This window comes from Tympanuchus pallidicinctus, unplaced genomic scaffold (assembly GCF_026119805.1).
Source record: "Tympanuchus pallidicinctus isolate F22 unplaced genomic scaffold, pur_lepc_1.0 scaffold7, whole genome shotgun sequence".
NCBI lineage: Eukaryota > Metazoa > Chordata > Aves > Galliformes > Phasianidae > Tympanuchus > Tympanuchus pallidicinctus.
This window is the reverse complement of record NW_026294791.1, coordinates 5,856,310-5,883,359: the sequence shown is the minus strand read 5'-3', so window position 1 is coordinate 5,883,359 and position 27,050 is coordinate 5,856,310. Positions and strand designations below refer to the sequence as shown.

The following is a 27,050-nucleotide window of genomic DNA, read 5'->3' as shown; positions in this document are numbered from 1 at the left end:
GCTAATTTTTTCTAAATGTAAACACAGTTATACTGAGTTTTAATAAATCTTAATTTATTCCATTAATGATTATTATGGGAAAAGGTACCACTGTCACAAACATCTGCGGTGAGTTAGTATCACATCCAGCCTGGGTACAAATAATGAGAATACTGACTTGTTCGTCACTTCAGAAGAAATTAAAAGATGTGAAAAACATTACTGAAAATCAATGGCTTTCTGGAAAGCAAGCACTCAGCAAATGAAGCCAACTTCATTTTCTGCTAAAAGCAGAAGTTTGATTGATACAAAACCTCTGCAAAATACAATATGCTCAACTTCTTCCAACTGCTCAGATGAAAACAACAAATACTTGGATTTCTCAAAAAAAAAGTAGCACTGCAGAACGACAAGGTGGAAGACAAAGCACTCTGCAGAATGAAGTCTGTCAGGAAAAAAAATGTAACTTTAAAGTAGATTTCCAAAAAGTCCTTCAGGCTGGATATTTCACTCAGCCTTTACAGACAACAGTACCCTGCCCCCCAGGGTTAAGCAACTTCTGTATGATGTAAGAAATGCAGCCCATACCCATCCGTGTGGGACTGCAACTATGAAAGCCGTAACTGTGATGTAAGTGCATTAAGAAAGTGCCTATTCTAAAGAAAAGATAGCCACAAATCTGGCATACATAGCCTAAATTCTTAAACTGAACGGTTACGTAGGACTGGGGGAGCTCACCAAGCATCATGTGTAAAATCCTATTTTGTCCTGCACAAGCAATGAAAGAATGCTTACTCTTTACTCTGATATGTGAACACCCCAAACTTTCTACATTAAATTAATAATATAATCAGAAAACAGTCTGTAAAATAAGAAATCGAGAAGTTGTTCTTATAGTATTGCAATACTTTCTTGCAGAGAAGGCTTGAACAAAGCTGCTTCTCCTTCCCAAATCCTTGCAAACTGCTTCTGTTGTGGTGGAACAACCAAAGTGGGACGATGACTGCTATCACTGAGAAGCACAATTTTGCCACTGTGCCCAGACAGGCTGCCCTGGCTCCTTCTGCATCTGGCAGAGATGGACACACTCAACTGAGGCACAACTCAGCATGGAAGCCTGTCAGGCTCTCTGAATCACCTCACTGAACACATCTCCTCCAGAAGGGGCCAATGGAGATTAGGCAGAAAACCTAAAAGGAGTTGCGAGTTGGACAACGTTGCGACACCCATTCGATCCTCAGCAGGGATCAGCTGAGGATCTCCATGCCCAGTCTGCTACTTGAGCCTAAAGAGTTACTGCCTAAACAAACTATACTCGCTGGTGCCAGTCACTAAGCAAGTACATTACGTGTAATTGTAAGGAAGTACCTTTTAACAGCCATAAATAACTCCCACACCTATGCCGCCGGTGACGGGAGCAATGCCAAAATACCAGGACGTGCTTCCAAACAGTCTATTACAGGACATACTGCTACAATATCAAAGAGATGTCAAGTCAACAGGTGTTAATAATTTCTCTAAAATACTCAAATGAAATTAACACAAGATGGAGGCTACTCCACAGAGCGTAAGGTCTAATACAGAGCAGGAAGCAACACACTTTGCTTGCAAATGCCACGATCCAGTACAAACCCCCTCATCTTTCTATGTGAGTTACTCAGAACATACCATGCTCTAAATTCCCTATACTGTCACTACATTAAAAGGAAAAGTGATATCCCACTGATTTGATCCAAGATATCCAACATTCTCTCAAACAGGAGTCCCAAGGCAAGCAGTGGGGATTTCCTCACTGAACATGGAATGAACACAACAAAGCTCAAAAGCATTATTAAAGAACACGTGGACTGATTCATAGCCATATCAGCTGTGACTAAAACCCATCTATTTTCCTGACATGAAAGCTCTTGTATTATATCCTCCTTGTTTAATTACAAATCTACATAAAGAAAGCAAAACAAGCTCACTGCTCATGTCCCATGACCTGATCACACCACTGAAGGTGTAGCAAGGATGGATACCACTAATAGTTTTTATGAAGAACTAATTAAGTTGGTAGACGGGGTGCTTGAACACATCCCCAAATAACTTTGAAACTTTAGCTTCAAATTTGCAGGAGACTGAAATGTAAATCAAGAATATGCTCAGTGGGAAATTGGAATTCATTTTATTATAAACTGAGACATAAAAAATATTCATCAGTTCAGCTGCCTTGGGAAAAAGTGTCCTCCCACATCAGAATGTATAATTTGAAATAAATTGGTTCTATCTGAAATTTTTCCAGTCTTTCCCTGAATTCATGCTGCCAGCTGACCCTCTGATGAGCTGCAGGCAACATATGGCTGACTCATGTCAAACTTTTCTACAGCTTAGCAGTGCAATATCCGTAGCATTCTGTAAACTAAGAATGACAGCATATATTAGCCACAGGAGTCTTGTGACTGCTCACCAGAAGTTAGTCATCATTAAACACAAGAAGTCTGGATAGGATGCATTCCTCATCAACTACCTGAGTGTGTGGAGAAAGCCAGCCTTCTCAGTACAGAATGGCGTACCTGCCAACACACCATGTATACACCTCAACACACAGAATTCCTTATGAAATCGAGCAAAACTGCATTCCTCTCCCTTGAATGTCAATACCTAAATATAAGGCCACACAATGAAACACAAATAAGCCCTCAGTTTGACTAACCATACAAGGGGAAAGGAGCTGAGAATGGCAGAACTGGCACTTGTTTGAGTAGAAGGGAAGAAGGCAGCCTCAGGCTACTCTTACACTTTTTTGATCACACCCAACCTACTGCTTTGAGACTCCAGACTGCAGTTAAATTGATGTCTGCAATGCCCACAACTGGCTGAGGAATTAATCCTGCTTTGGGCATGTCCTCAACGACTAACAGCCATGACATGTCAGAGAGAAGGAGAGCCACTAGAGGCAAGTCTGCTGGCTCTAAGGCAGATTACTATTGTGGGAGATATCTTAATGCAATTTTACACCCACTTTTAATAAACACTTGAGTCACACCAAAAGCAGTCTGGTTTCCAGCATGCTGTAGCTCTTCCAGGTGAACTACGAGTTGCTCAAGGCACTAATCACAGCTCTCTCATCTTTTGCACAGCCTGGTACTCACCACGAGTACTTAACTGAAATGACTGCCTGATCATACAGACATAATCAAAATTCATTCCTTCAGATGGGCTGCAACACATGAAACACAAACTTTTCCTTTCCTCTTCCATTATTGTTTCTTTCACCTTAAAGCCCATTGTACTGCAGAAGATAGCTTCCTCTTGCAAGCTCTGGGAAACTTCCACTGGAAAGGATTACAAATGCAATTGCAATCTTGTTTCTGACTTTGGGCATCTAGTTCAGAATTGTCAAATGCAGAAAGACTTTTTTAGCATGTTAAAATAAATGACCTTCACTGAACTTCAAATAATATGCTTAAAATGATGGTGTTTTTTTTTTTTTTTCTGGTGTGCAAATACCAGGTTTTTGCTTAAATTTATGGTAATCTAGGTCACGCTTCAGACAGATATTAGAAAACTGGAACAGGATCTGACTCATCAACACAAACAGCAGCCCACTCTCAGCCATACAACAAACCCCAGGGCCAAAGGAATAGAACAGAAATTAAATTAAAGTGAAAATTTTCATCTGCAGTAACAGGATGAGTTTTCAACAAAGAATTAGATGGGTCCCTCCAAGCCCAAGCCACTGGTGATTCTATATGATTTCATTTTCAGAATTCTGCTAGTATGTGAAATACCTTTGCATTTTCTAAGATATCTGTTGCTTTAGATACTCTGTTTTCATAACAGACCGGTGAAAGTATTGGACTTTTGCCTTTATTGCCTGTGAAACAGCTCCTGATAACCTCCCTGAAATTTCCAAATTCAAATTAATACTCTGCCAAACGTTCCTTATTTTTAAACACGATGCTTTATATCCAGTTCTATGATCCTTCCTATAAGCTAATCAAATATCAGTGACACTCACCCACTCATCACCTAAGGGTACAGATCTGATTAAGGAACCCTCTTTCTCCTTTAAACTTGTTTGTTAAATAGAAAGTATTATAATAAAATAGTTGAGTTTTGTTTACACTGCTTTTGCTGTGTCTGAGGGATATCAAACACTTAACTTATCCAACATTTATGAAATAAATTTGACTAGTAGATTAAGCTAAGTGAACCTTAATGTTTCCTTAATACAGGAAACCAGCTTTGAATCAATCTCATATTGTGGCGGTGTAAAAACAGACAAAGGCAGGTTCAAGGAATTGAAACCAAGATAAAATAAGTGATCTCCATAATTCAGTATCCTGCTTTCAAAGCAATGCATCCACACAAGGCTGATACAGAGGGAGTTATCACTTTCTGTCCATCTGCCCTGTGCAAAATTACTGCAGTTCATGTAAGTTTCCTGGTGCTTCATTGCTAAACTGGCCACAGATTACATATACAAGCAACACAGGTCAGACCGGTTACTCTCTGAGCAAAAAAGCACTTACTACTCTTTAGGCAGAGAGAACGTAGGAGTTGTGGAGATCATTAAAGACATAGAAAAAAAATGAATCAGAAATGAAATGGATTTTTTTTTCCCCAATATCATGCAGGAGGTGCAAGGGTTACTCTCCCAGTGCCAGCAATGTACATGTTGTGACAGCTATCAGTGTGTTCCAGTCACAACTAATGTAAGAAAGAAGAGAGAAACTTCTGACTCTTTTTTATTCGTATTTTTTTAAACTCAGCAGTGAGGGAAATACACCAACAACACTTATTTTACCTTGTTTCCAGAAAACCCAACAAACTCCAGTAATCTCAGAATTCGTGCTGGAAACATGGACAGTGTCTGTAGAAAAAAAAAAATAAAGCAAGTTACACAGTAGCAGACTTTCTGCATCTCAGCTAAAGACTGCCTTATACCACTTTCCCAAACACAATATAAATAGTTGATAAAAATTACTAAAACCATCTTTATATATCCGAGGATGTTCTGGGTAAATTCATATACTTGCTGTCTTCTGTATACAATTTAAACAGAAATATCCATTTGACTCAGGACTGCTGTGTCTCCAGGATTCCCTGACAGAAAGATGTTTATACAGCACACGCTGTAACTGCAGTACCTCTGGGAAGTTCCAGAAATACTGGGTGTGCACTGCACAGTACATATTTGTTCTTTGTGCAGTAAATCCAACATTGGGGCTCACGCCAGACTCTCACACTGCTTAAGGCAAGCTGAGGGAAGCACCTGGCACTTTCTGAAGTCCATCACCTCAACAACCACCACATCCTTCAGCACCTCCGGGTCAGTGCCTCTGATCCACCAAGAAGCATCCTGCTGTGTGCTGCAGAAGACACCTGTAGCACACCACCATCAACTGACCCCTTGTTTTCAGAGCAGAATGCAAACAAGGGCATGAAACAACGGCCTTTAACCGCATCATTGGTAACACTGATGTCCAGGAACTTTTCAGGTATTTAAGTTATCAACACTTCCAGTTAGCTAGCTTTCAGCTCGAGAGAAAAACTGCTGGTACGTACCAAGTTGAAGGCTCCAACTCCAAGCTTTACACCTCCCTCAAAATGAAGATGGTTCTCTCCTTTGACATAATGTGGAGACTGTATGAGGCTGTCCAACTCCCTGAAAAAGCAAAAGATTGTGTCTCATTTTGTGCCTGTTCAAAAGAACATTTTGTTAAATATAGGAAAAGATTATTATTATTATTAATAAGGATGGGTTATCAGAAATTACTACTTGTTCTTCTAATTGTCATAGATCTCAGTTCTGTAATATCCCTTACTTCCCAGCTTAATCCAACCAGATCTGAAACTGTTTTGTTCCCAAGCTTTCCACAGCCGCACGTTTATCACAATATTGTCTTACTTCGTTTTGTTTATTGCTGGGGGAATAAACCCAACACGCTGCTTCAATGGCAGCCACACATTACTATTCAGGCTGTCCAGTTTTTATCTGCTGATTGTTGCTAATGGATATATGACTTTTTATTGTAACTGCAGCATTTACAACGGACCTGTGTTTGGTCACCTCCAGCCTGCACAAGTGGACACTGTCACCTTTCTCCCTTTCAGCATCCTTCTGGGGAGCCCAGACTGGATGTCATTATGTGTCTGGTACACAAGCAAACTTTTTATGCACTTAAAGCAAATGCTTCTTTCTAAATTATTTAATTCCATCTTTTTTTTTGTTTTTTTTAAATAGCACATGGTAAATTTTCAGCCCTGAAAGAGAATTTCTAAAATTGCATCTTTGCAATATTTCCCCCAATGTCTCTGCCAGGGGTTCTGCTGCTGCTCTGCTGACAGCAGAGAAAGGAAGGTTGGCTTTTTATACCACCAATTCCGTTGTGATAAATATCAATCAATGCAAATAAAGTCTCATTTCATCATTTTCTCTGTAACCTTCTGCACCATACTGTCATCAGGGCTGCAAGTAATTATTTCTTGCCACATCAAAGGTACAAAAACAATAAATGCCAATCTCACTTAACAACTTGCCTTGTTAAAATATGTTCTAGTTATACGTAAGTCGTTTTTATCATTCTTTTGAAGGAGACCACCTAAATTCTACCAGTTTTATAGTACTCAGCTTTTTACATATACTAAAACTGTTCTTAATTTACTGAGGCAAAATTGAGCATGCTTCCCATAGTATACATTTCAATGCATCTTTTCAGAATTTACTACTGCACTTCAAAACACTTTGTACATGTTGAAAACAGCTCTCCATTACTGCCTGAACATAAATACACTTACCCACATGCTTTTAGCTTCTAGACACCAAGTAATGGACATATTGCAAGTTCAGATAAGCAAACCTGCTTATCATTTTTAATAGCACGCACCTTCCCTTTAGAGTACAACAACTGTCTAACTTAACCAGATTAAAGGTCCAGCTTACCCAATATTTCACACAGACAGTGACACACGCTAGGGAAAGCATCCTCTAGGAATTGCCTGTCTGGGGACTTTGTGACGTGGAAAGACTGCATCTGTTCTATGCTAATTAGCTCCGATAAGCCTATTTCCTGTAAATTCGTTTGACCTTTCTTTGAAGTCAGCTGTTTTCCATTGCAAGCTCTTCAGTTTATTTTCTCTTAGTTTTTTGTTTCGTGCCTTCTTAATGGAATTACGCTTTACCTACTGGTTTTTGATGTTCCAAAACAAGCTGCAGCTAGAACAATAAAGAAATGCTATTTTATATGCCTGATGATCTGTTTCATGCACAGCCTCATCTGAAGTAGACAAACCTTGTGAGTTAACAGGGAAGGGGTTCACTACCTCTTTTGCTTCCATTCCCTGCCTACCTAATGCAAATTTGTAAACCAACTCAACCATAACATCAGTGCCTTTCATTTTGCAAAGCAGGAATCCACGTGGGCTAAGAAAGGTTCTAGATGCAAGGCCCATAATAAAGGCTGGAATAAATAAACCACTGATTCATTTGTGAATTGGAGAATTCGACTTCACACTTGCACACTTAATTTTATCACCACTATAACATACCTGTATGTCTGGTAACTGTTTCTGACTTTGATGCCTCCTTTTATGAAGCTAACCATATTCTCATCCTGTGAGAAAGGAAAACACAGAAGCAGTATAAATTTATAAGCGTTATGAACAGCTTTTACCATCTGAAGATGAACACATGCCCTGAACATAACCATCATCACACACAGTACAACTCTCTAAGAAACAATACATGGATTTACGGCTTCCTTTTTATATTTAAACACTTCTACTCTGTTTAGATATATACACATACACACATACACTTAACTTTGATGCCTTCTGTGATTAGGAGAGCCCCCACGACCTGCAGACCATTTGAATTTCCGTAATGAACACAGGGAGCTCAGCTAATGAATGGCCTCTACAGTCCAGGCACTTATGGCTGTTTCAGAAAAATAGCTTTCTCATTTGTCCTTCAGCACGGTTAAGATCTGAATGTTTCCTGGCTCAGCACCAAACACAAATAACTGCCTGTCCTCAAGAGTCTACAGAATATAGTTTCATATCCTAAAAAAGGAAGCAGGGTAAGCAAAGTTACGCAGGATATGCTCTTTCTGGTCTGAATTGAGTCTGAATTGATCTATGAGCCCCATACTTGTACGGTAGCATGCTACTTTACTAGCTATAATGAACTGAGAAGTTACAGGAAAGTATCTGGGGGACCATTAGTCAACAGCTGTATCCCAAACAGAGAAGTCTTTAGTCTGAGAAATTCCTGGTGGTAGTTTCTTGCTCCATTAATCAAATCTAATCTGTTATTCTGGTTTGTTTTGATATCTGCTATTGCTTTGGGACAAGAAAGCTACATGTGTTTTAGCAGATGATTTTTTTCTGTTATGGTATTTTTAGAGCCTGTACAACACATTGTGGAGAAAAGAGCGTAGATTAGATGAACACTTTACTGTTATTGACAAGAAAACGGGCCCCAGTCATGCTCATCAGTATGTAAACAGACACAGAATCTGGCCCAAAGAGCTTTCCATCTTTCTGCCAGTCAGGAAAATAACTCGATCTATCAAACCTACCAAAAGTAAACTCTAGAAGAAACTGAATTACAAATTAGCATCAGAAGCCTCCTGGCCCAAACTGAAGGATAGGGGCTTCCTTCTGCAGACTGACTTGCTTTTGCCAGCAGTCCTAAAGAATGGTTTCAAGAGCAACAGATGAGGACAGAAGCTGCGCACCATAAGCAGACATGCAATTCCTGATGATATATTCCCAGATAATTGAATCCCAATAATATCCAATCAAAACAATCACAATGATGTGATTCTGTTTTGCTTTGTTCTGTAGAACTAGTTAGGGAGGACTTGGGCACATCAAAGCATGTATTCTCAGTTATATACTCAAGATACCAGCAACAGAGATAACCAACACAAGAATAGTCCAAATGTCCCTCAAAATCCTGATATTAATTTCTATGTGTTTTCAGCTGGGTTTGGTCACTTACATAAAGCATCAAAATTAACTGATTGTAGCAGCTGTTGGAACAAAGTGTCTTCAGTTCCTGTGCTCATGAAAAATTGAGCACAGAATGGAAGAGGAAGCAAATAAACTGGTCTTCTTGATGCAGAAGAAAATTGGAAATTGTTTTCTTACTCTGTAATTTCTCCTGTATTTATAAGCAGTTTTAAAAACGGATAAACGAGGAAACAGTGCTTAAAAAAAATCGAGAGACATTACATTAAGCATTCTTACAGTTACAATGGGGAAGTTCTAAAAAATACTACTGTAATAGCTTCAATAGCTTCAGACATCACTTGAACTGTCCCAGTGCTAGAGGCTGCTCATATTCCTTCAAGAAGAAGGAATATGGAAATAAAATAGACAGAATAATCCAGATGAAAGAGTATTACACCACTGGGTCAAATAACAGCATCTACAATTCATTAATTTTAATAGAGAACATATATAGTATTTTGTTTGCAATGAGCTATGCAAGAAGCCATACCTGGAGGAATGTGAGTGCTGCTCTTTGAAGTAAACATTCAGCATAGCAAATTTCTGCATGGATTTCCTCTAGTGTCACATGGAATGGAAGAAAAACAAATCAATCAGATGAAAAATAATTAAACAAAACTTAGATCATTAACAAAGGAATAAACTCACAAATCTCAAACTGAGGAAAGCAGTTTCAAAATTACTTGCACTGCTTCTAGACTACCAAGGCAACTCCAAGTAGTAATGGTACACAGAGTAATTTTGCAGAAATTTCCTAATTATTTCCAGAAATTCTTGAATTTGGAACCTTTCTGGCATTTTCCCCATGAACTTCTAGGCATTTCCTTATGCAGTAATTTTTGGAAATACTGAGTCAGTAGCCAACATAAAACAGCCAGCAACTTTGGACATGGTGAGATAGCAATTGCCAGAACACCAATCCAGCAATTGCTGATAAATCATCAGTTCTATCAGTGAGTTTTTCACCTAATGTGTTCTTGCAGATTGCCAACTCTATACAATTCTAATTCCAGTGAAAAACCCAAACAAAAATAGACAAATTAGAGACAGTGTTACCTTCAGTAAAGTTTTCAAGGCTTTGTCTATGCACAAGGTTGTTGATGGAGTCAGCTACTGTAGATTTCTTCCTAAATCTGCAGAAAAGTCAGTTTGGTCATTCTGAACATGAAGGAACATGAGAACTGTATCTTTCAGCTGGCTATCTTTGCAGTCTCTAAAATACCTCCGCTGTTCACCAACTGTCATCTCCCTACGCATGCAAACATGAGAATATTCCATGTAAACTTTTGTTAACGTGACCCTCCTGAGATCTGCCTTTTATTCTTTGTGCACAAAATCCCATTTTGATGGTGGAAAGGATCAGGAGACTTTCTGAATCATACTGCGTGCGTTTGCACACTGTTTCAAAGGCAGCTGGTTACAGCAAAATCATCACCAAATGGAATGATTCTGCAGCACCTATAAATGGTAAATAGCCTCCAGACACTGCAGAATCAGTACAATGGACAGGACAAAAAAATAACTGACAAAAATTGATTGACAAAAAAAAAATAAATCAGATATTGTGGTAAACAAGTTTTCAGGAACAGAATGCTGAAAACACTCAGGAGTGTGGTCTGATCTCATAATTGAGGCTCCTTTGAGCAGGAGGTTGGACTAGATGGCCTCTTGATGTCAACTTCCAGCTTCAGTGACTGAATTGCCCCACACTTACTTTTGACAGGTGGCTTGAGCTTCTTTCATGGTGTTTCCTGCATTCATTATGTCCTGAGGATCAAATGTCATCATAGCTTGCATTTCCAATATAGTGGCATAAGTCAGTGCATGATACATACTGTCTTTAGTTCTGCAAGAAAACACAAGATTCAAAGTAGAGTTACTTTGTTTTTATTACTTTAAAAAACAAGTACAAATCCAACTCCAGAAATGCATCAGTCTGATAGGAACTAGGTCTAAATGAATTAGAAGTCAGGCACAAAGGACATGCAAACAGTTAATAAAACCAAGAAATGCTAACAGATTCTGATTTGTGTAGGAAATCCTGTCTACAGCTCCAGTTTCAATAACTGTGGAGATGTTCCAATTCTGAGCCAAGGATAGGTACTAAATGTACATGAAGTACAGGCATTAACCACATGGCCAACCATTCAGGGAAAACAAATCACTTTTTTTTTTCCTCTTTAATAAATGACTTAAATGAACTCAACAATACGTGACCGAAATCCAGACATCATTCTATTCTGGGACAGTTACTCAGGACAGACTCAAGGAGATGGTGTAGTAGTAACACAATTCTATAACCCTGGCCAAAGTAGCATCTTCTTCAAATAGAATTTCCTACTAGAAATATTCCAGTCAGACATGATGGCTTTTTCCTTCTGCCAACTTTCCATCCCAAATTGCTCAATTCAGATGCTGTTCTGAGGGACTTCAGATGGTGCCCCTTTTACAGAAAACCAGAAGATACGGCAGGAATGCAAGCAATCCTAATCTGCAGACATTGCCAGCACCGTTTCTCAGGCAGAAAGGGTTTATATACCTCACACACAGCATTCACTTAGTATCCATGTTATAACCACCTGCTAATGAATCCATGTATCTTCAGACCTAGATGTCCAACAAAGGCAACTTGAAGGGAAAGCTCAGATGAATTCCTGCTATAGGCACTCCCTGTGCACCTTTCTAATTCACTCATGACAAATTCAGATGAACACTGCTAAAGAGCTACGTTTGTTATTTCAATTCTTTACACCTTTAGGATTGATCACAAAGGTCTCTATTGCCAAGCTTTCACGACATCCCAATTCACTTCTTTCTCCTCTGAGTTTAGATAACTGGATTGCATTGAAAGATAACCTTAGGGGTAATTTAAGACAACCCTGCACTCATCAGTGATCCAGTAACTCACTGCAATGATCTGAACCCCTTTAAGCTTTCTAACCATTCACTATCATGCACTGATTCTTTTGCTGATGGAGTGAAACAACTTAAACTGTCTTGAAGAGTTCCTGAGGTTTGGTTGTGTTTTCCAGAGGGAAAAAAAAAAAAAAGAAAAAGAAAAAAGAAAAAAAAGAATCTTCTCAGTGGCAACATGCAATAAAATGAAATCCCAGAATTATATGATCCACCTTGTGTACTTTGTGAAATGCTTTCAGATTTAGGGATTAAAATTATACCTGGTGCTGGCACAGACAGCATTACACACACACCTGGTATCTCCCTTGCCAGCCTTCATCACAGTGCCAGAGGGCTCCCTTTTTCCAGGACACGTGGCACACAGCACGCTGGCTGGCTGTACTGAAGAAATTTGCAGCGCACAGCTTCAGACCATGCAAAAATCAGCATTTTCTGCCTGTCCTTAACCCACAGTTGCACACATTACATCGACCTAACACCTAACAAGCTGCTCTAATCAACCTCTAAGCCAAACCAGCAGAAAGGCCATTTTGGGAAACAACCAACTGCTGTAAGCATTGCGGGCCCCCAAACACGCTGACACCCATCTCATCTGCAGAGTGAAAAAGGAGAACAGACCAATAATAGAGAAATTGGTAAAAATCCCATGGAGTCAGGACAGCTCTGTTTCGGTCTCCCAGACTGAAATTATTTCAGTAGACTGTCAGTGTAAGTAGGAAAAAAAAAAAAAAAAAGAACAAATTATAACATGCCAACCTATGAAGTGTTCCTGTTCATTTGATTTCTCATCCGCCTCAACTGGCACAGATAAACACAATTCACCTCAGATTTATTAAAATAAAATCCTTTCAAATTCAAAGCAGAGGGAAGGCACTAAAATAGACCTCTTCCAAAATTTCAGAAACTTGCTGTCAGAATCAAAGCAGCTAAACATTAAACCCACCGTTTTAAAGGGAAAAATCATACTTTTGTCTACACAATGGTCAAGAGGGATTTCCCTCTCCAGCAATTTGCTGCACATAACTTTTTCTTTTTTTTGCTTTCAATTCCTCAGCAGGACATTTCGATTCCTCCTCAGGACACTGCTGGAGTTCAACAGTCTTTACGACATAAACTAATGCTCTGATTAATCACTTACCCAAATAGTTGGTATCACATGGCTGAATAAGTGGCTTATATCTTTAGGCATTTATGGAGTTCTGCCACATGTCTGCTCTCCAACTACTGTACAACCACTATCACCTTTGTAGCACTGCCATTCCTCAAGACGGGCACCTATTCCCACTTGAAACAAGCACCTACATGAAGACTCCAACAGCTCTCCTCTCCAGTTGAAGTGTGAGAACCTAAAAGCCTGGTGTGTTTTAACCTCAGAATTGACTGAAGGCCAATCTTTTGTCTGAGAAACACAGAGCTAAGATCCTTTTGAGGATTCTTTAAGAGTAACTCAATAGCAAGACATGCTATTGCTTGTATCACTAGCTTATAAAACAAAGCTATTGCTTGTTATCACTAGCTTATAAAAAAATCCAGGGTCAATTTTGTGTGCTAACTTAGTATCAAAATGCTCGTATCAAGTGAAAGAAATCCAACAGCAAGGACTGAGAAGGAGTATGTTCATCAAGGCATATCCAGGAACGGGGGATCAGGGTTCAAACACTACTTGCCTCAGTGGGATGTGGACACATGGGGACTGAAAGGTTGCCCAGAAATTCCAGCAAGTCCAAACAACCCACTAGACTATTGCATGGGCTTCCATAGGAAGCCTCCATTTTGATAACTGGACATCTTCCAATAAAGACTTATTTCCTATGGAAATTTCCCACAAGCATTAAGTTTACAATTAGAAAAGACCGTTTTAATCAACCTGAGTCAGAGGAATGGTCTAAATCTGGTCTATGCTGAAAAGCTATGATTTAACAAGAATACCCCCCAGCCTTTTTGAAATAAACTGTTCTATAAAATACAGAGTCTAGTAATTTCAGCTAGGAGGTGAGACAAATAATTAAGTCAGGTTTTAGCAGCAATATATATAAATGTTCTTTTTACAAAGAATATAAAGCTGTGTTCCTCCAGACTCCAGTCACTAAAAAAAGTGGAAATAACGACCTTCTTCATGTTCTTGACATTCTTTACCATAAATAGCTAACCTGAGCTTTCTGTAGAGCTGCACTGTCTTCATCCAAACACAGCCTAGATCTTCAGTTACCTCCATGTGCTTCCCCTTACTTTGCACTGTTCAGTTTGACCATCACAGTTCTGATAGAACTTCTCTGCCCCAATGAACAACTTCATAGCTGGTTTATCCTACGATCACGTTTTACCACACAACAAAGGCAGTCATTACAAAACGTTTCTATTCAAATCCTAATAACTTCCTTAAGCTCTCTAAAACTCAGAATACACAAGATAACATTTAATATTGCAATTTAGATTTTTAAAAATTCCAGTGACAGTGAATATGCACCACAGACCTCCACTATTCTGACAGCAGTTTTACAGGTAAGCAGTAAAGCAGAACGTTGTCAAACCCATCCGGCACATTCACATATGAAAGGATTTAACTCACCTTTCAGACACAGTCTTTCCAGAACCAACATTACACTAACACCTCCAATGGCTTTTGGAGACTATTTCCTGAATAAAATCCACTGCCCAAAATGAATCATTCTCGTATTTCTGTTATACAAGCAGCAAGAAAAATGTGCTGCAGCTTAACCAATGATCCACATTGCTTTGTTGAGAATTCATTTCTTATTGTTCTCCCAAATGATCTGATACCAGGTCATTACACCACTCTTTCCTTTAGGATAAGTGTTAAAATATCAAACGTTTGTTTCACCAAAAGGAATAAGAAATATCCAGGAATCAACTCTTTCAGCATTTATTAACTGCTTTCAACTAAATGAGAGCTAAAAATATAGTCAGCTTTTAATTGATTTGCTGTAACTTGAGGTTGAGGAGGAACACAAGATGTGTGCCCTCCCCAGTGACTGTCTGACTGATGCTCCCTGTCACAGTTAACAAAGTACATATTAAACATAACTGCTGTGTTTGGTGACTGAGTCTAATGTTTTTCTTGAACTTCTTAGACCTAGTACCAATATTGCATATAAGAGATTAAGCTAATTAAACTTAGAGCAGGAATTAAAAAAGAATTGGAGCCCATCGTTGTACAATAACCATATTAAGAAAGAAAACTGACTCTTAAACTTTTTTGGCTAAAACTGCTTCAGGAAACAAAATGTTCAGTGCTATGAAGCAAGAACACCAGATTAAAATTTTTATGAAACAAAATCTCATCTTTATGGAGGATATTATTTTCCTAACAGGAAAAAAGAGCTTTATCTCAACAAGTCTAGACAATATCCTTAGCTATTTCTTTTTAAGCTGCAAAGAGAGATCTTCTGATTTTAACTCTCATGTATTGCCAAAATCTGCTCTCAGTTACACATGGTACAAATCAGTTGGAAATACACTCGCTGTGGAAGCCAAATGTGAGTAAGTAAGTGAATATACAATAATGTAATATGGAGCAGAGTATGTCCTACAATACAACTGGTAAAGCTGCAAAATCGAGGATAAGATACTCTTTACAAGCATATAGAAACTGAGAAGTATTTCTTTAAACAAAGATAGAATGTTTACGGACTGTGAAAATCAATTCTGAATCTCAGCACACTAAAAGGCAGCAGTGAGGAACTGATGACTCCCAAAGAAAACAGTCAGCATTACCACATATGCCCACTCTACATCTCTAGTCATTCCCTGAAGAGATGGGTATCCTGATGGGTATCATCTACGGGGAAATGCAGCATCTTGTTTCTGAATCACACTTGCAAATACTCTAGGTTTGCGTTTCCTTTGCTGCCAAAGGACAACAGGAAAAAGGCTTCCTCCCAACAACAGGCTAATGTGAAAAATCAGTTTCAGAATTGTTTCGCAATACGCAATGCACTCAGGTACAAAGAGAGAGTAGCAGCTCATGAAATTATTCTACAGGGCCCAACAAAAGCTGGATGGAAACCACATGCAATATGAGAAAATGGATTTTCAAAAAACAACACAGCCTCACTAGGCTTTGCAGTGTACTGAAACCTCCTTTCAATTAAGCATCTCCCTATCTTATGCTAGGCACTGAATAAGCATTTCCAGATGGACACAGGGCTTTACTGACAGAATTTAACAATAATAGTCATTCTTCTTACCATTTTTATGATATCTTCTGATGATACATAAGCACTATACAACACTGCTGTGAGTTAAAACCAATTCTAGCAATACACTTGAGGCTACAATTTATCATGAATGTCTTTCAGAGTGTACTTAACTTGGTAAGCCATAGATTGTGGTATCAGAAACTGAGGTGAACACCTCAACAAAGCAAAGCAGATCTACAGCATTCACTAATCCCTGATGGATTTCAAGCACACACTCCTGCCCTTAGGTGGCTCCTGCCTGAGCAGTCACAACCTGTGGAGGACATGGAAAGAGGAAGTGAAGGAGGTGCAGAGCACTGACAACTATATTTATGGATGAATGAGGTAAGTAAAAGCATAACTGCGTAGAAAAGAAGCTGATGCAACCTGCTATTCCTGCTGCTGCTGAGGATATCTGAGGTCCCATACAGGTCTGAGCAAATGTACACACTAAGCCATAATGTTTACTGAAAATTGTTTGCATGCCATTTCACAGAGTTCTGCATGTGAACACCCAGAGCTCTGGTTACATGACTCATCAGATCACTGATATCTCCTAACACCTCTAAAGTCATGCAGTTAGGATAAAGGAAATGGCAAACTGAGGTGGCAAAAGAGAAAACCTCCATTATCTATGAATTTTACTTCATATTCCAATAATCCAAAAGAAGACAATGTAATTTGCTGATGGCTCAAAAATAAACGGAGCAAACTGAGGAGAAAAAAACAGGACTTAACAAGCCAAGAGCACAGCTAACTCCAGGACAGGGTATGAAAAAGAAATCAAAGAAATTGGCAAGATAAAACAATTTCTAGGAGTTTTGGACCTCACTGCCTCCAGGTGGGCAGCAGTGTAATTAGGACACATGAGCACAACACTGAGTTGTAAAATAAACCATGAGAAAGTTTCTGCAAGTGGTGAAGTATTAAAGAAAATAACAATAATAACCATGCCACAAACCAAACTCATACATCTGAATTGAAACCTTGAGTAACATGCCCTAAGCTTGACAATTCATTATTAGCTGCTGACATAAAACTACCAACTCTTGTTACATGCAAGAAAATATGGGGAAGGAGGAGAAAAAAAACAAGTGTCAGAAGATAGATTTTACTCTTTCAGGAGAAAAAAAAATCCAATATCCTGTGCTACAGCAAAAGGGTTACTTCTTTGGACAGTAATTCAGAACTTTCTGTAGTTACCTTTGATCATTTACATTACTTACTCAACCAAGTGTAAAGCACTTATTCTGGCTTCTCCAAAACTTTAATATACTATTTACCCTCCCCTTCTGAACTGAAACCACACTTTTATAAATGATTGCTAAGAGAACTAGATGTCTAGTTAATTCTTATGAGAGATAGTGAATCAGAAAATAAACAAATGAAAACTGGTAAAAGTAGCCAACTTACTTTGCTTGTAAAGAAGCCAAAGCATCTGAGAACTTGTTGCTAAGAAATAAATCCAGAGCTGCCATGCACTCATGCAATGCCACGTTGAGGTCTGATGCTGGTGACCTGCCAGAAGAAGAGAAAATAAACTCAGCACATCTGTTCCCTTCTAGCAGTGCAATATTTGTACATTTCAACTTCCCATCTTCAGTGCTAGCCTTACTCCCAGTCCACTCCTAATGCTTGCAAAATATGAGTGAACTCTTGCTCTGGGACACCTGGAAAGCAATTCAGATTTTCTGCCTCCTGAGGATAAAAGGCACCACATGGGCTGTAAATAAGAAGCTGTGCAGGCAGCAGTACCAGGTGGGAGCAGGGCATTTTGATGAGCTCGTTTAGCAGGAACACAGGAGCACTGGGTGGGAGGCTCAAAAAGACTGCAGGTTCAGTACTTCATGATTGCTGCTTGCTTAAGGGTGGGATGATTCCAAATCACACCGGACTGTTTTTATCAACTACTGCAGTTGCTGTAGTTTAGCTCATGCTCAGCTTGGTTGACCAGCAGACCACTACAGACTCACAGGCTGGTGAAAGTCTCACACTGTGCATGCCCCTGGGAACATCACTGTCCCTCAGAAGTGATGCAGCACTCCAACACAAATCTGCTGCTGCATCTCCAAGTCAGAAGATTATCTTTGTAGTCTGACTGTACTTTTCTCCTTCATAGCACTCTGATGTCAGCCTGACCTTGAAACGAGGGCTCTCAGCTGGTCTGTGGGTTACTGGCAAAGGGATGACACAGACCAGCTGAAAACATTTGGGCCCAAGTTCCTCCCCATCAGAACTGCTGGACACAAATCTGCAGAAGAAACAAATTAGGCCTTGTACTAACAAAGTTAAAGTAACCTGGTCAGTGTCAGGACAGCTGAAACATCTGCATCTAATGATCAAAGAGTTACAAAGCATTAATATGTCACACGTAAGTTCGGTCCAAAAATTGCCCCCACAAAAACACAGCACAAATCCTCAGCGGGTTTCTGATGGCAAAAGCTCTAAGTGGTGCAAACTGCCTTGTTACTGGGAAACTGTTATTGTCTTAAAAAATAGCAAAATGCAGCCTGCTGAAGGGAGAAACAGACAGTAAAATCCTGGTATCATCTTCAGGAAAAAAGATAGGGGAGCACAGAACAGACAGATAGCATCAGCAATAACCGCTGCAGCTGCATTCTGGTTTTGACTTTAATAATGACTGCAAAGAAGAAAGACCATTACCACACATATGAAAACCAGGGTTGCAGATTTGAAGAGACATCACACGACGCTGTTCATAGTGGCTGCTGTCATCACACTTGAGATACACTGCAAATCCTGCACCCAGGAAACTCTGACTGGTCTGCAAACATGGATTAACCCAGCCTTGGCACTGCCTTGTGCAATGTGTGGTATCATGCCAGCCTGGCTGGCCAAGTCTGTTCTGAGCCTGACTTACAGTAACTTTGTTAATTAATGCCTGCATGTATTATGGCTCCTACGTGCCTTTTTAAACCCTAAAACAATCATTATACAGTACATAAAACACATTTTTCTCCTGCTGTGAAATATTTGGACTAGTAACATTTGATCTGGTTTTCTTTTGTTCTGTTTAGCTCCATGCAGGACAATTATAAATCAAAGCCCATTCAATACAAATAAACCTGTTCAAAATTCTCCTTTTAAAACATAAAAATAATACATATATTTAAAAAATGCATTTAAGTTCAAGGCACAAACAGAATACATTAATTAGTTGGCATCTTCTCAGGAATAAGAATTATTAGCACAGTGCCACCCTCAGCAGCAGCAATAACATCAGTTGCACACCTCCCTAATGCTCCAAGGAAACCAGAGATTTCACGTAGCTCCCAAGTAAAGGTCTTATGACCTGAACTAAGGCACACACCTTACATAAATGCCACAAATGATCACTCATTGCTACAAACAACAGGACAAAAAGACAGACCTGAAACTAGAAATGCTGAACGCTGTATCAAAGTGATTAGTCATGCTTCGGCAGGCTGCAGATTCCCTCCTGCTTTCGGCTGTAAGATCAGAACTGCCTCTAATCCACATGGAAAACACCATGCCCTGCTCCTTACCTTTCTGCCAGCGCTGTGCCGTGCCCCGACATGGCCATACGTGCCCGGTGCAGCGAGCCCAGGCGCTGCCTGCAGCCCCAACACAGCCAGGGACAACGTGAGCATCGCTGCTGCAGGCACAGCACGTCACGGTGAGCGCTGGGAGCCAGGCACAGAGCGCTGCTACTACTGACCTGGGAGGTGCTGGCACGGTAGCTACAGACCTGCCTCAAGTTAGTACTGCACCAGCTACTTCATTCAGCACTAAGGTAGAAGTCAAATACCCAGCTAAATTACAGACCCAAACACATAGCAGCATCAAAAGCCTACAAACTGGAATGGGGAGTCAAACGAGGCCAGCTGAAATGCAGAGAATTGAGGCACTAATTGCTGTCAGAGTGAGAAGCACACAGGTGAGAGCACTTCGTCCCATCAAATAACCACCCAGCCCAGGACTGAACCCACCACCCAGCTGTGGCACGGTCCCCAGGGCCCTGGGAGGTACAAACCTCTTTCACCTCACGCAAAGGGAAACACTAACAACAACAATATGCAAAGGTGGGCACTAACAGCTGAATCAGTGGGGTGAGCTCATCTGGCTATGGCCAAAATAAAACAGTGCACACTCTCAAACTGCTTTGCTGGCTTATCAGCATCACTGCCCCTGTAAGAAAGGGCAGCAGGCTGCGATCACCGAGAGCTACAGCCCATCACCCAGGCAGCTGCACTGCAGAAGCTGATCAATTAAGAGCTAATTTTTGCCAAGAGCACATCATCAAATGGTAAAAGTTTTCTCCTGTGCGTGGTCCATTGGTTAGCTTACACAAAGCAGTATCAACAACAAAGATATCAGCTGCTGGAGGGGGACTCAAAAACGATAAGAAAGATACTCGGAAGACATTAACATACCTGATGAAATCTCTTGCTGTTTTTATGACATCCTGTACAGGAAAAGCCTGTGCTGCGCCTGCTATAAAAATTACTCTAACAGAGCCACAGGCTGCCCCTGTAATGACTGCATTACAAGTTCCTAACAGCAGCGTGTACCTGGGCTGCAGCCCGAGATAAGACATTATCATTTTTTTCCCAGTTGGAAATAATTACTAATTACAACTTACAATTAACCCAGGTGCTTCTGTGCAGTGATAACGAGCTACTCTGGCAAGAACAGTTCATCATTTCACTAGTTTACCCGATGTCTAACTGGTACGGTACTTCCAAAATCAGCCTCCAAAGCCGCGTGCATTGAGGGCTGTGCTGCTCCTGCCAAGTTCTCCAAGACTTCAGCTGGCAGCTTTCCTTTGAGCACCACTTGTCTGGTAACAATTACAGCTCTGACAACCTCTCTTCCCCCACATTTTCTTTCAACTAAAGAAAACAAAACTAAGATCAGGAATATTTCCAAGTTTAGGCTCTCTTCCCCTTGGTTTTAGAAGCTTCTTTCTGTTTCTTGATTTCTTGGCTGCAGGTCTTGTGAGGACAATCACATGGTTCTCACTGTGCTTTGATTATTTATGAAACCATCGTTCTCTGCTCTAAGGACCACCGCTGGGGTGTTTCACAAAGGCCAGCACATCCTGTGGCTCAATGTGAGACCTGAGCTCCTGACCCCACTGCGTCCCATCAGGACAATGACTCAGGGCATCCAAGCAATGCTTTTTTCGCTTAAACAGCAGATCCTCTTTATGCTAACTGCAACACAGAACAAATTACATAAGCACACTAAGCAAAATTAAATTCCTGAATATTAATGAAAAGTTAAGCCTGTTCAGAAGCACAAGAATCATAATGGTTTTCACTATCAAAAGGGGGAAGGGGATCTCTATTTATTTATTTCTGCATAGGTTTTATTTCCCTGTGTGCACGATGCTGATCAATTTCTTACTATGCAGCAGAGCAGATATGCTTACTGGTTTTACAGATTTCTTTAATAAAAAGAATCTCCAGTCTTGTATTCTGCGAAATGTTGAAAAACTGACTCCTTTGGACTCAGTATTTATGAGAAGTTTGAAAAAAAAAAGAAAAAAAAAGGTACATCTAAAAATTTCACCTACAAACCTTAAATCTCTGTAATCATGCCAATGACCTTCTGTCTCAGTGGCTTGCATAGCACCAGTCCAGCTGTGCTCAATAATGACTGACAATGCTTTTATCTTACTGGGGAACATCAGAGAAGCCACTGTAGTGAGCACCAACCTGGGTTCTGGCTGTAGCTCTGCCTGTACGTGCAGCTGCTCTTCTACCACAACGTGCCTGAGCACAGCACAGGCTGCTCAGTGCACACCAACTTCTACAGGGAAGAGAAGGAAAGCACATCTGCAGGGCTACAAATCCAGCTCAGAAGGTTCCTGTTAAGTACTTATGAAGTATTTGCTCTTAATTTCATTCTATATTTAACAGCTTGGACAACATGATATGTTGGCTTCCATTAGCCCCTTTGTAACAAGGGATTTCTCTCTAACAGCTTCATTTTTTACAAGACGATGCCGATCACAAGCTATTTTAAGGCAGCACAAACACTCCTTGTACTGGCAGAAAGAACAGGGTTGCACCAACACACTTCTCTATTTCAAGGTACTTGTGTCGTCAGCAAAGGTATTTGTCAGCCCACCTTCACCCCTGTGATGCTGACGACCTCACTACAGACACAAAGATGACCATTAGCATTGCCTTTATATTCAGCCAGCGCTCCTTCTAGCGATGCAGTAAAAAACATTTAAAATAATGAATTCTTGAGCAATCTCTTTATGCAGCGTGAAACAGAACTGAATAGAGATCAGTCAAATGCCCAGAGCTGCTGCTTTTCTTCCAACTAGGAAGCAGTAAGGAACCATGCAGCTATCTCCCTGCAGACACTGAGCTGCTCTGGCTGTATCTGTACTAAAGCTTTAACCACACGCAGACCTGAGGAGCACCCACAGCATCTCTCTAAGGTCACAGGCTTGGTTCTTAATAAAACCTACCTGATTTCAAGCACCTCCAACTTACAAACATGACTTGGCTTACTGGTATGCAGGGTGTCCATCCCACTGCACGCTCTCAAACAGATCCCTGCTGATTACAGAAGTTATTAATACCACACTGCCTTGTGTTCTCGTGATGCAGGGCAGACACAGCACGGTTAGGAGAGGACACAATGTGGTTACTGCCTTTGGCCAGTATGAGTTTGCTGGTTCCTTTCTAAACACAAGGATGACCACTGAGAGCCAGGCTGTGTGACAACTGTTCTGATCTCCAGGCTGAAAAATATGCCTGCATGCAAAGAAAACAAACAACACATCACTTGGGAAGAACCCCTTTTCTGTTTTGCCAGCAGACCCAAAACTGTTCAGATCAGAAACAATCTTTTAAGAACTGCTCTCATTACTGTGAAAGGGAGAACCAGAATGCAACTCTGGTTAATAATTCCTTGCCATTCACTTTTCAGACAATACAGAAACTTTTTCATAACTCAAAAGCAAATAAGTTTATGTAAGAAAATTAATTCTACTGTATCCCTTCCTGGTTTACGTGCCAAAGCAGTAACACAGCAGTGTTCTCTGCACTCAAGCACACTTCTGGCTTGTGTCTAACACCCCCAAGGTGCTGCAGAAATGCCATTACTTTTACCAACAGCAAAGCAATCAGAAAGATTTGAATACTGTCCAAATGTTTCATAGAGAAACACAAAACCAACACGATTCTAAAACTAGCAGACCTTTGTCAGTACTTCAAACCACACAAGGATGGTGACACAGACTGGTTAGAGGTGGAAGGGACTGTTGAAGGCCATCCAATCCACCCCCCACAACGAAAAGGGACACCCACAGCTCCAACGGGTGCCCAGAGCCCCACTCAGCCTGACCTCGGGTGCCTGCAGGGATGTGGCACCCACTCCCCCCTATGGACAACCCATCCCAGTGCCTCAACACCCTTCCTGTAAAAACTGTATTCCTTCCAGCCTGCCTAAATCTCCCCTCTTTTAATTTGAAACCATTCCCCTTCGTCCTATCTCTAAAGAGTCTGTCCCCTCCTTCTTACAGCCCCCTTTTATTTCTGAGGCAAACTCAGCTCTGGAAGCACACAGCTGCCGATGTCTCAGCAGTGCCACAGGCTTTTGTTGCAAACACACTCTGCTTTGGGCTCTTAGGTTTCAGTGACAGCTCATGGAACAAGGGGATGTGGCCAAGCAGTCCAGGAGAGGAGCAAAGTCCAGCAAGTCGGCAGACTCCTGCTCTGCCCTTGGTCCCACCACTGTTTGACTTGCAGCGAGCAGGATCTGGGTTGCATTACGCTGACAGCTCTCATCCTGTATTTGAACAGGCAAACAGCGCAATAAATTCACTTAGGTAGATTTGTTCAGACAAACAAAAAGTATACGTGTGTCCTTTCTGCAGCTCCCTTTCCGGAGCAAACCACAGCGGGCGGTTTGCTGCTATGACTGCTTGTAAAATAAATTTACGTACATATATAGCCTAACAAATTGCAAATCCCCAACCTGTTACAGAATGCAGCAACACTGCAATCAGATTAAATTTTGATCAGAAATCACTCTGTATTAATGCTTAACAGCTCCTTTCCATTGATCCAAGTGCTGTAGTCTGCCACTTTGAAGAGCAGGCATGAATCATGCCATGCTTCTTTTTTTTCTTTTTAAAACGTTCTTAAGTTCTTCCAACAACCTTACAGTATCCATTTGCTCTTTTCCCCATATCCTCCAAGTCTCAGTTTCGCTATCTCTGGCTGGTCTATACTTCTGACAGTTATTCACAATCTGTAAAGGACTAATCCTGTCCAGATTAAAAGCAATGAGCAAGAGCTGCACTAGACCACTACCCTGCAGTAGGGCAGGGCACATTAAAACTCACAGCACGCACAACAAAAGGATTTTGCAAAATGCAAGTTCACATCTGCTTTGTACATTGTAAGAAGCCTGACAGCAACAGTGACATTTATTTTTCTTTGGAGCACGAGATCAGCTTAGAGATCTGTGGTATTACTGAAATAAGATCCAGTAGGAAGTGAGGGAGTGATGCTGGGGAATCTCTACCTGTGCTTGGAGTCTCCATTGCCAACCAAAAATAACCCGAATAAAGAGCTATCACAAGGACCCCAGAGCTCCCCACACCTCCAACTTCAGCAGTCTCAGTCTGGCTTGTACTTCTTCATGCTTACTTCTTCCAGATTTCAATGTGGTAAGAAACACAAAAGGGATGAAGTACACATTTTAGCCCCAAAGGCATTCCTGCAGTATTTATTCAGAGCTGCAATGTTTTGTTTCGTTTCTTTTTTGCATTAGAAACATGCAACTCATTTTAAAAATGAACTATTCAGTCACAGTTGCTTTACTGCAACTTAGAAACCATGCTTCTGTTCCAATTCCCTTGCTGAGAAGTACTTGAGGCTCTCATAACCATACATTCAGGAATGACAAAATACTTTGGACAAATGGGAGACTGTCGCCATGCCCTTAATTATTGTTTTACATGAAATTTCAGAGCATTTTTCCCTGAGAGCTTCCAATAAATGGAGTTGGTATTTGAGAAGTTATCTGCACAGCGTACTTCACGGTACCTTGGCAGTAACAATGCCACATTCTCTCCAATTAAATAAAAATTGAAGCACAGCACTTCAGCACAACCCTTTTATAATTCTCTTGAACCTGCAAATTGAATCAAGAGTGGAGAACAGTAAAAGCATTAGCAGCAAGGCTTCTCACCACCCAGTGCTTCTAAAGCCATTTTGAACGTTTGTTCGTAGGCCTTGGGAAGGGCACAGCTGTTCTGCCCAACTCACAGAGTGCAAAATCAACTTAGAAAGTAATACGAGCATTAAGAAATAAAAATAAAAAAGCGGGGATTTGAGACTGGGAATCGGAGCAATCTGGGAACTTCCTGCCATTTCTTCCCTTTCTAACAAGAAATGTGGATTGGTGTAAATCAAACACAGCTGTAAGATTTCCCCAATTCAGGACAATTGCACTCAGAGCCAAACAGGTGGGACAGTATAACACAGCACTGCACTCTGCCTGACTTGCATTTGAGATTTCAGTCAGGTATATCTGAATGGCCATCCTTGCACTCAAATACCTTCTCAATACAGTTTTCCCACAAATGACAACTGAAATTTTAGCATCAAAGACAAAAACCCAAAAAACTGCAGGATGAGAGGCCATTTTCCATCACTCCTGCTCAAAAACCTGATGTTTGTTCTCAGTCCCAAGCAGCCCACTAGATCGTCCTGCGCTCCAACCACAACCTAATAACTTCAGTCTGTTCCCAAAGCATCTCCAAAACCTCAGGAACCACGAGCTCAGTCCTACGGAAACATTTCCTACATCATTCAGTGTAAAGATATACTTTTAAGTAAAAACATGAGCCATAACATGAAAATACTAATAATTTTTCCATTATTTAGCAAAAAATCCTGATCTGTAACACATCTCAAGTCCAGCATTTTGGAGCACGGTAAGCAAAATATCGTTCTTTCTCGAGGTGCTGGTACGTGACCCTCGGTTCCAGCAGATGGAGCTGCAGAAAGGCAACGAGGCCTCAGCACGGAATTCCCAGCACCGTCTATTGGACACCCCCATGTAACAGCATCCAACAAACCGCTTTGGGACGCTTTGTGAACGTTCTGCTGCACGTTCAGAACTTCCCGACACACCACGCAGATTTGCAAACTCTTTTTCACACAGACGGTGGTGACGCACTGGAACAGGTTGCCCAAGAAGCTTTTGGATGCCCCATCCCTGAAGGCATCCAAGGCCAGGCTGGATGTGGCTCTGGGCAGCCTGGTCTGCTGGTTGGCGACCTGCACACAGCAGGGGGGTTGAAACTTGATGATCACTGTGGTCCCACAAGTAAAACCTGGCGTGGCCCTCAGGGAAGAACGCGATGCGTACACAGAAGTTCGCGCGCTCTGCTGGCAATGCGAGCACACGTGGAAGGGCCGGGCTGCAGGCCGGCAGGGCGAGGCGCGTCGCCCCGCTCCGAAACGCGACGGCAGAGACAAAGACAGACGCGAACGCAGCTCCTGAAGGGCTGCAGCACAGGTACGGCATTTGCACAGACCTCCCACGCGAGACAAGGGAGGAAAACAAGCACCTGAAAGAAAACGGCGGTTCCGCGCCCTCGGTGGCGCCGCGTGTTTGGGAAGCGCCGCTCGCCCGGCCCTCCGACCCCCGGCCGAGGAGGTCGGCGCTCAGCCACCCGAGCCCGTGCCGCGCCGTGCCGCGCCGCCCCCCGCGGCCCGAGATGAGGCGGCCCCGCGCCCCCCGCCCGCACCTGGCCCGCCCGCTCCGGCCGCTGCCCTCGGGAGGCTCCATGGAGGCGTCGCGCGGAGCTCCGGCGGCTGCAGAAAAGACACCCGCGCTGCCGCCGCCGCTCCCGCTGCTCCCCGGCGCGCGCGGCCGCCGCAGCCACCTGGCATGATGTGAAACGGCGGCGGCCGGGAGCCTCGGCGCATG

General features: G+C 41.5%; 1 protein-coding gene across 3 annotated transcripts in view; it reads right to left on the bottom strand.

The window, feature by feature from the left end:
• Positions 1-27,032, bottom strand: part of TTC39A (tetratricopeptide repeat domain 39A) — a 47,751-nt gene extending 20,719 nt beyond the window's left edge. Inside the window, exons 1-8 of one of the 3 annotated variants that reach the window (XM_052665957.1) lie at positions 26,869-27,032; positions 17,511-17,615; positions 10,697-10,828; positions 10,039-10,115; positions 9,473-9,540; positions 7,516-7,580; positions 5,533-5,632; positions 4,772-4,837 (exon numbers count right to left, since the gene is read on the bottom strand). In XM_052665957.1, coding sequence (XP_052521917.1) covers positions 4,772-4,837; positions 5,533-5,632; positions 7,516-7,580; positions 9,473-9,540; positions 10,039-10,115; positions 10,697-10,828; positions 17,511-17,615; positions 26,869-26,909 — 654 coding nt within the window. In that variant the 5' untranslated portion in view covers positions 26,910-27,032. Of the gene's footprint in view, positions 1-4,771; positions 4,838-5,532; positions 5,633-7,515; positions 7,581-9,472; positions 9,541-10,038; positions 10,116-10,696; positions 10,829-17,510; positions 17,616-19,624; positions 19,731-20,512; positions 20,623-26,868 lie in introns of those variants that run through there. The other 2 variants (XM_052665960.1, XM_052665959.1) reach the window with 2 other exon arrangements.
• Between the last annotated feature and the right edge of the window lie 18 nt (positions 27,033-27,050).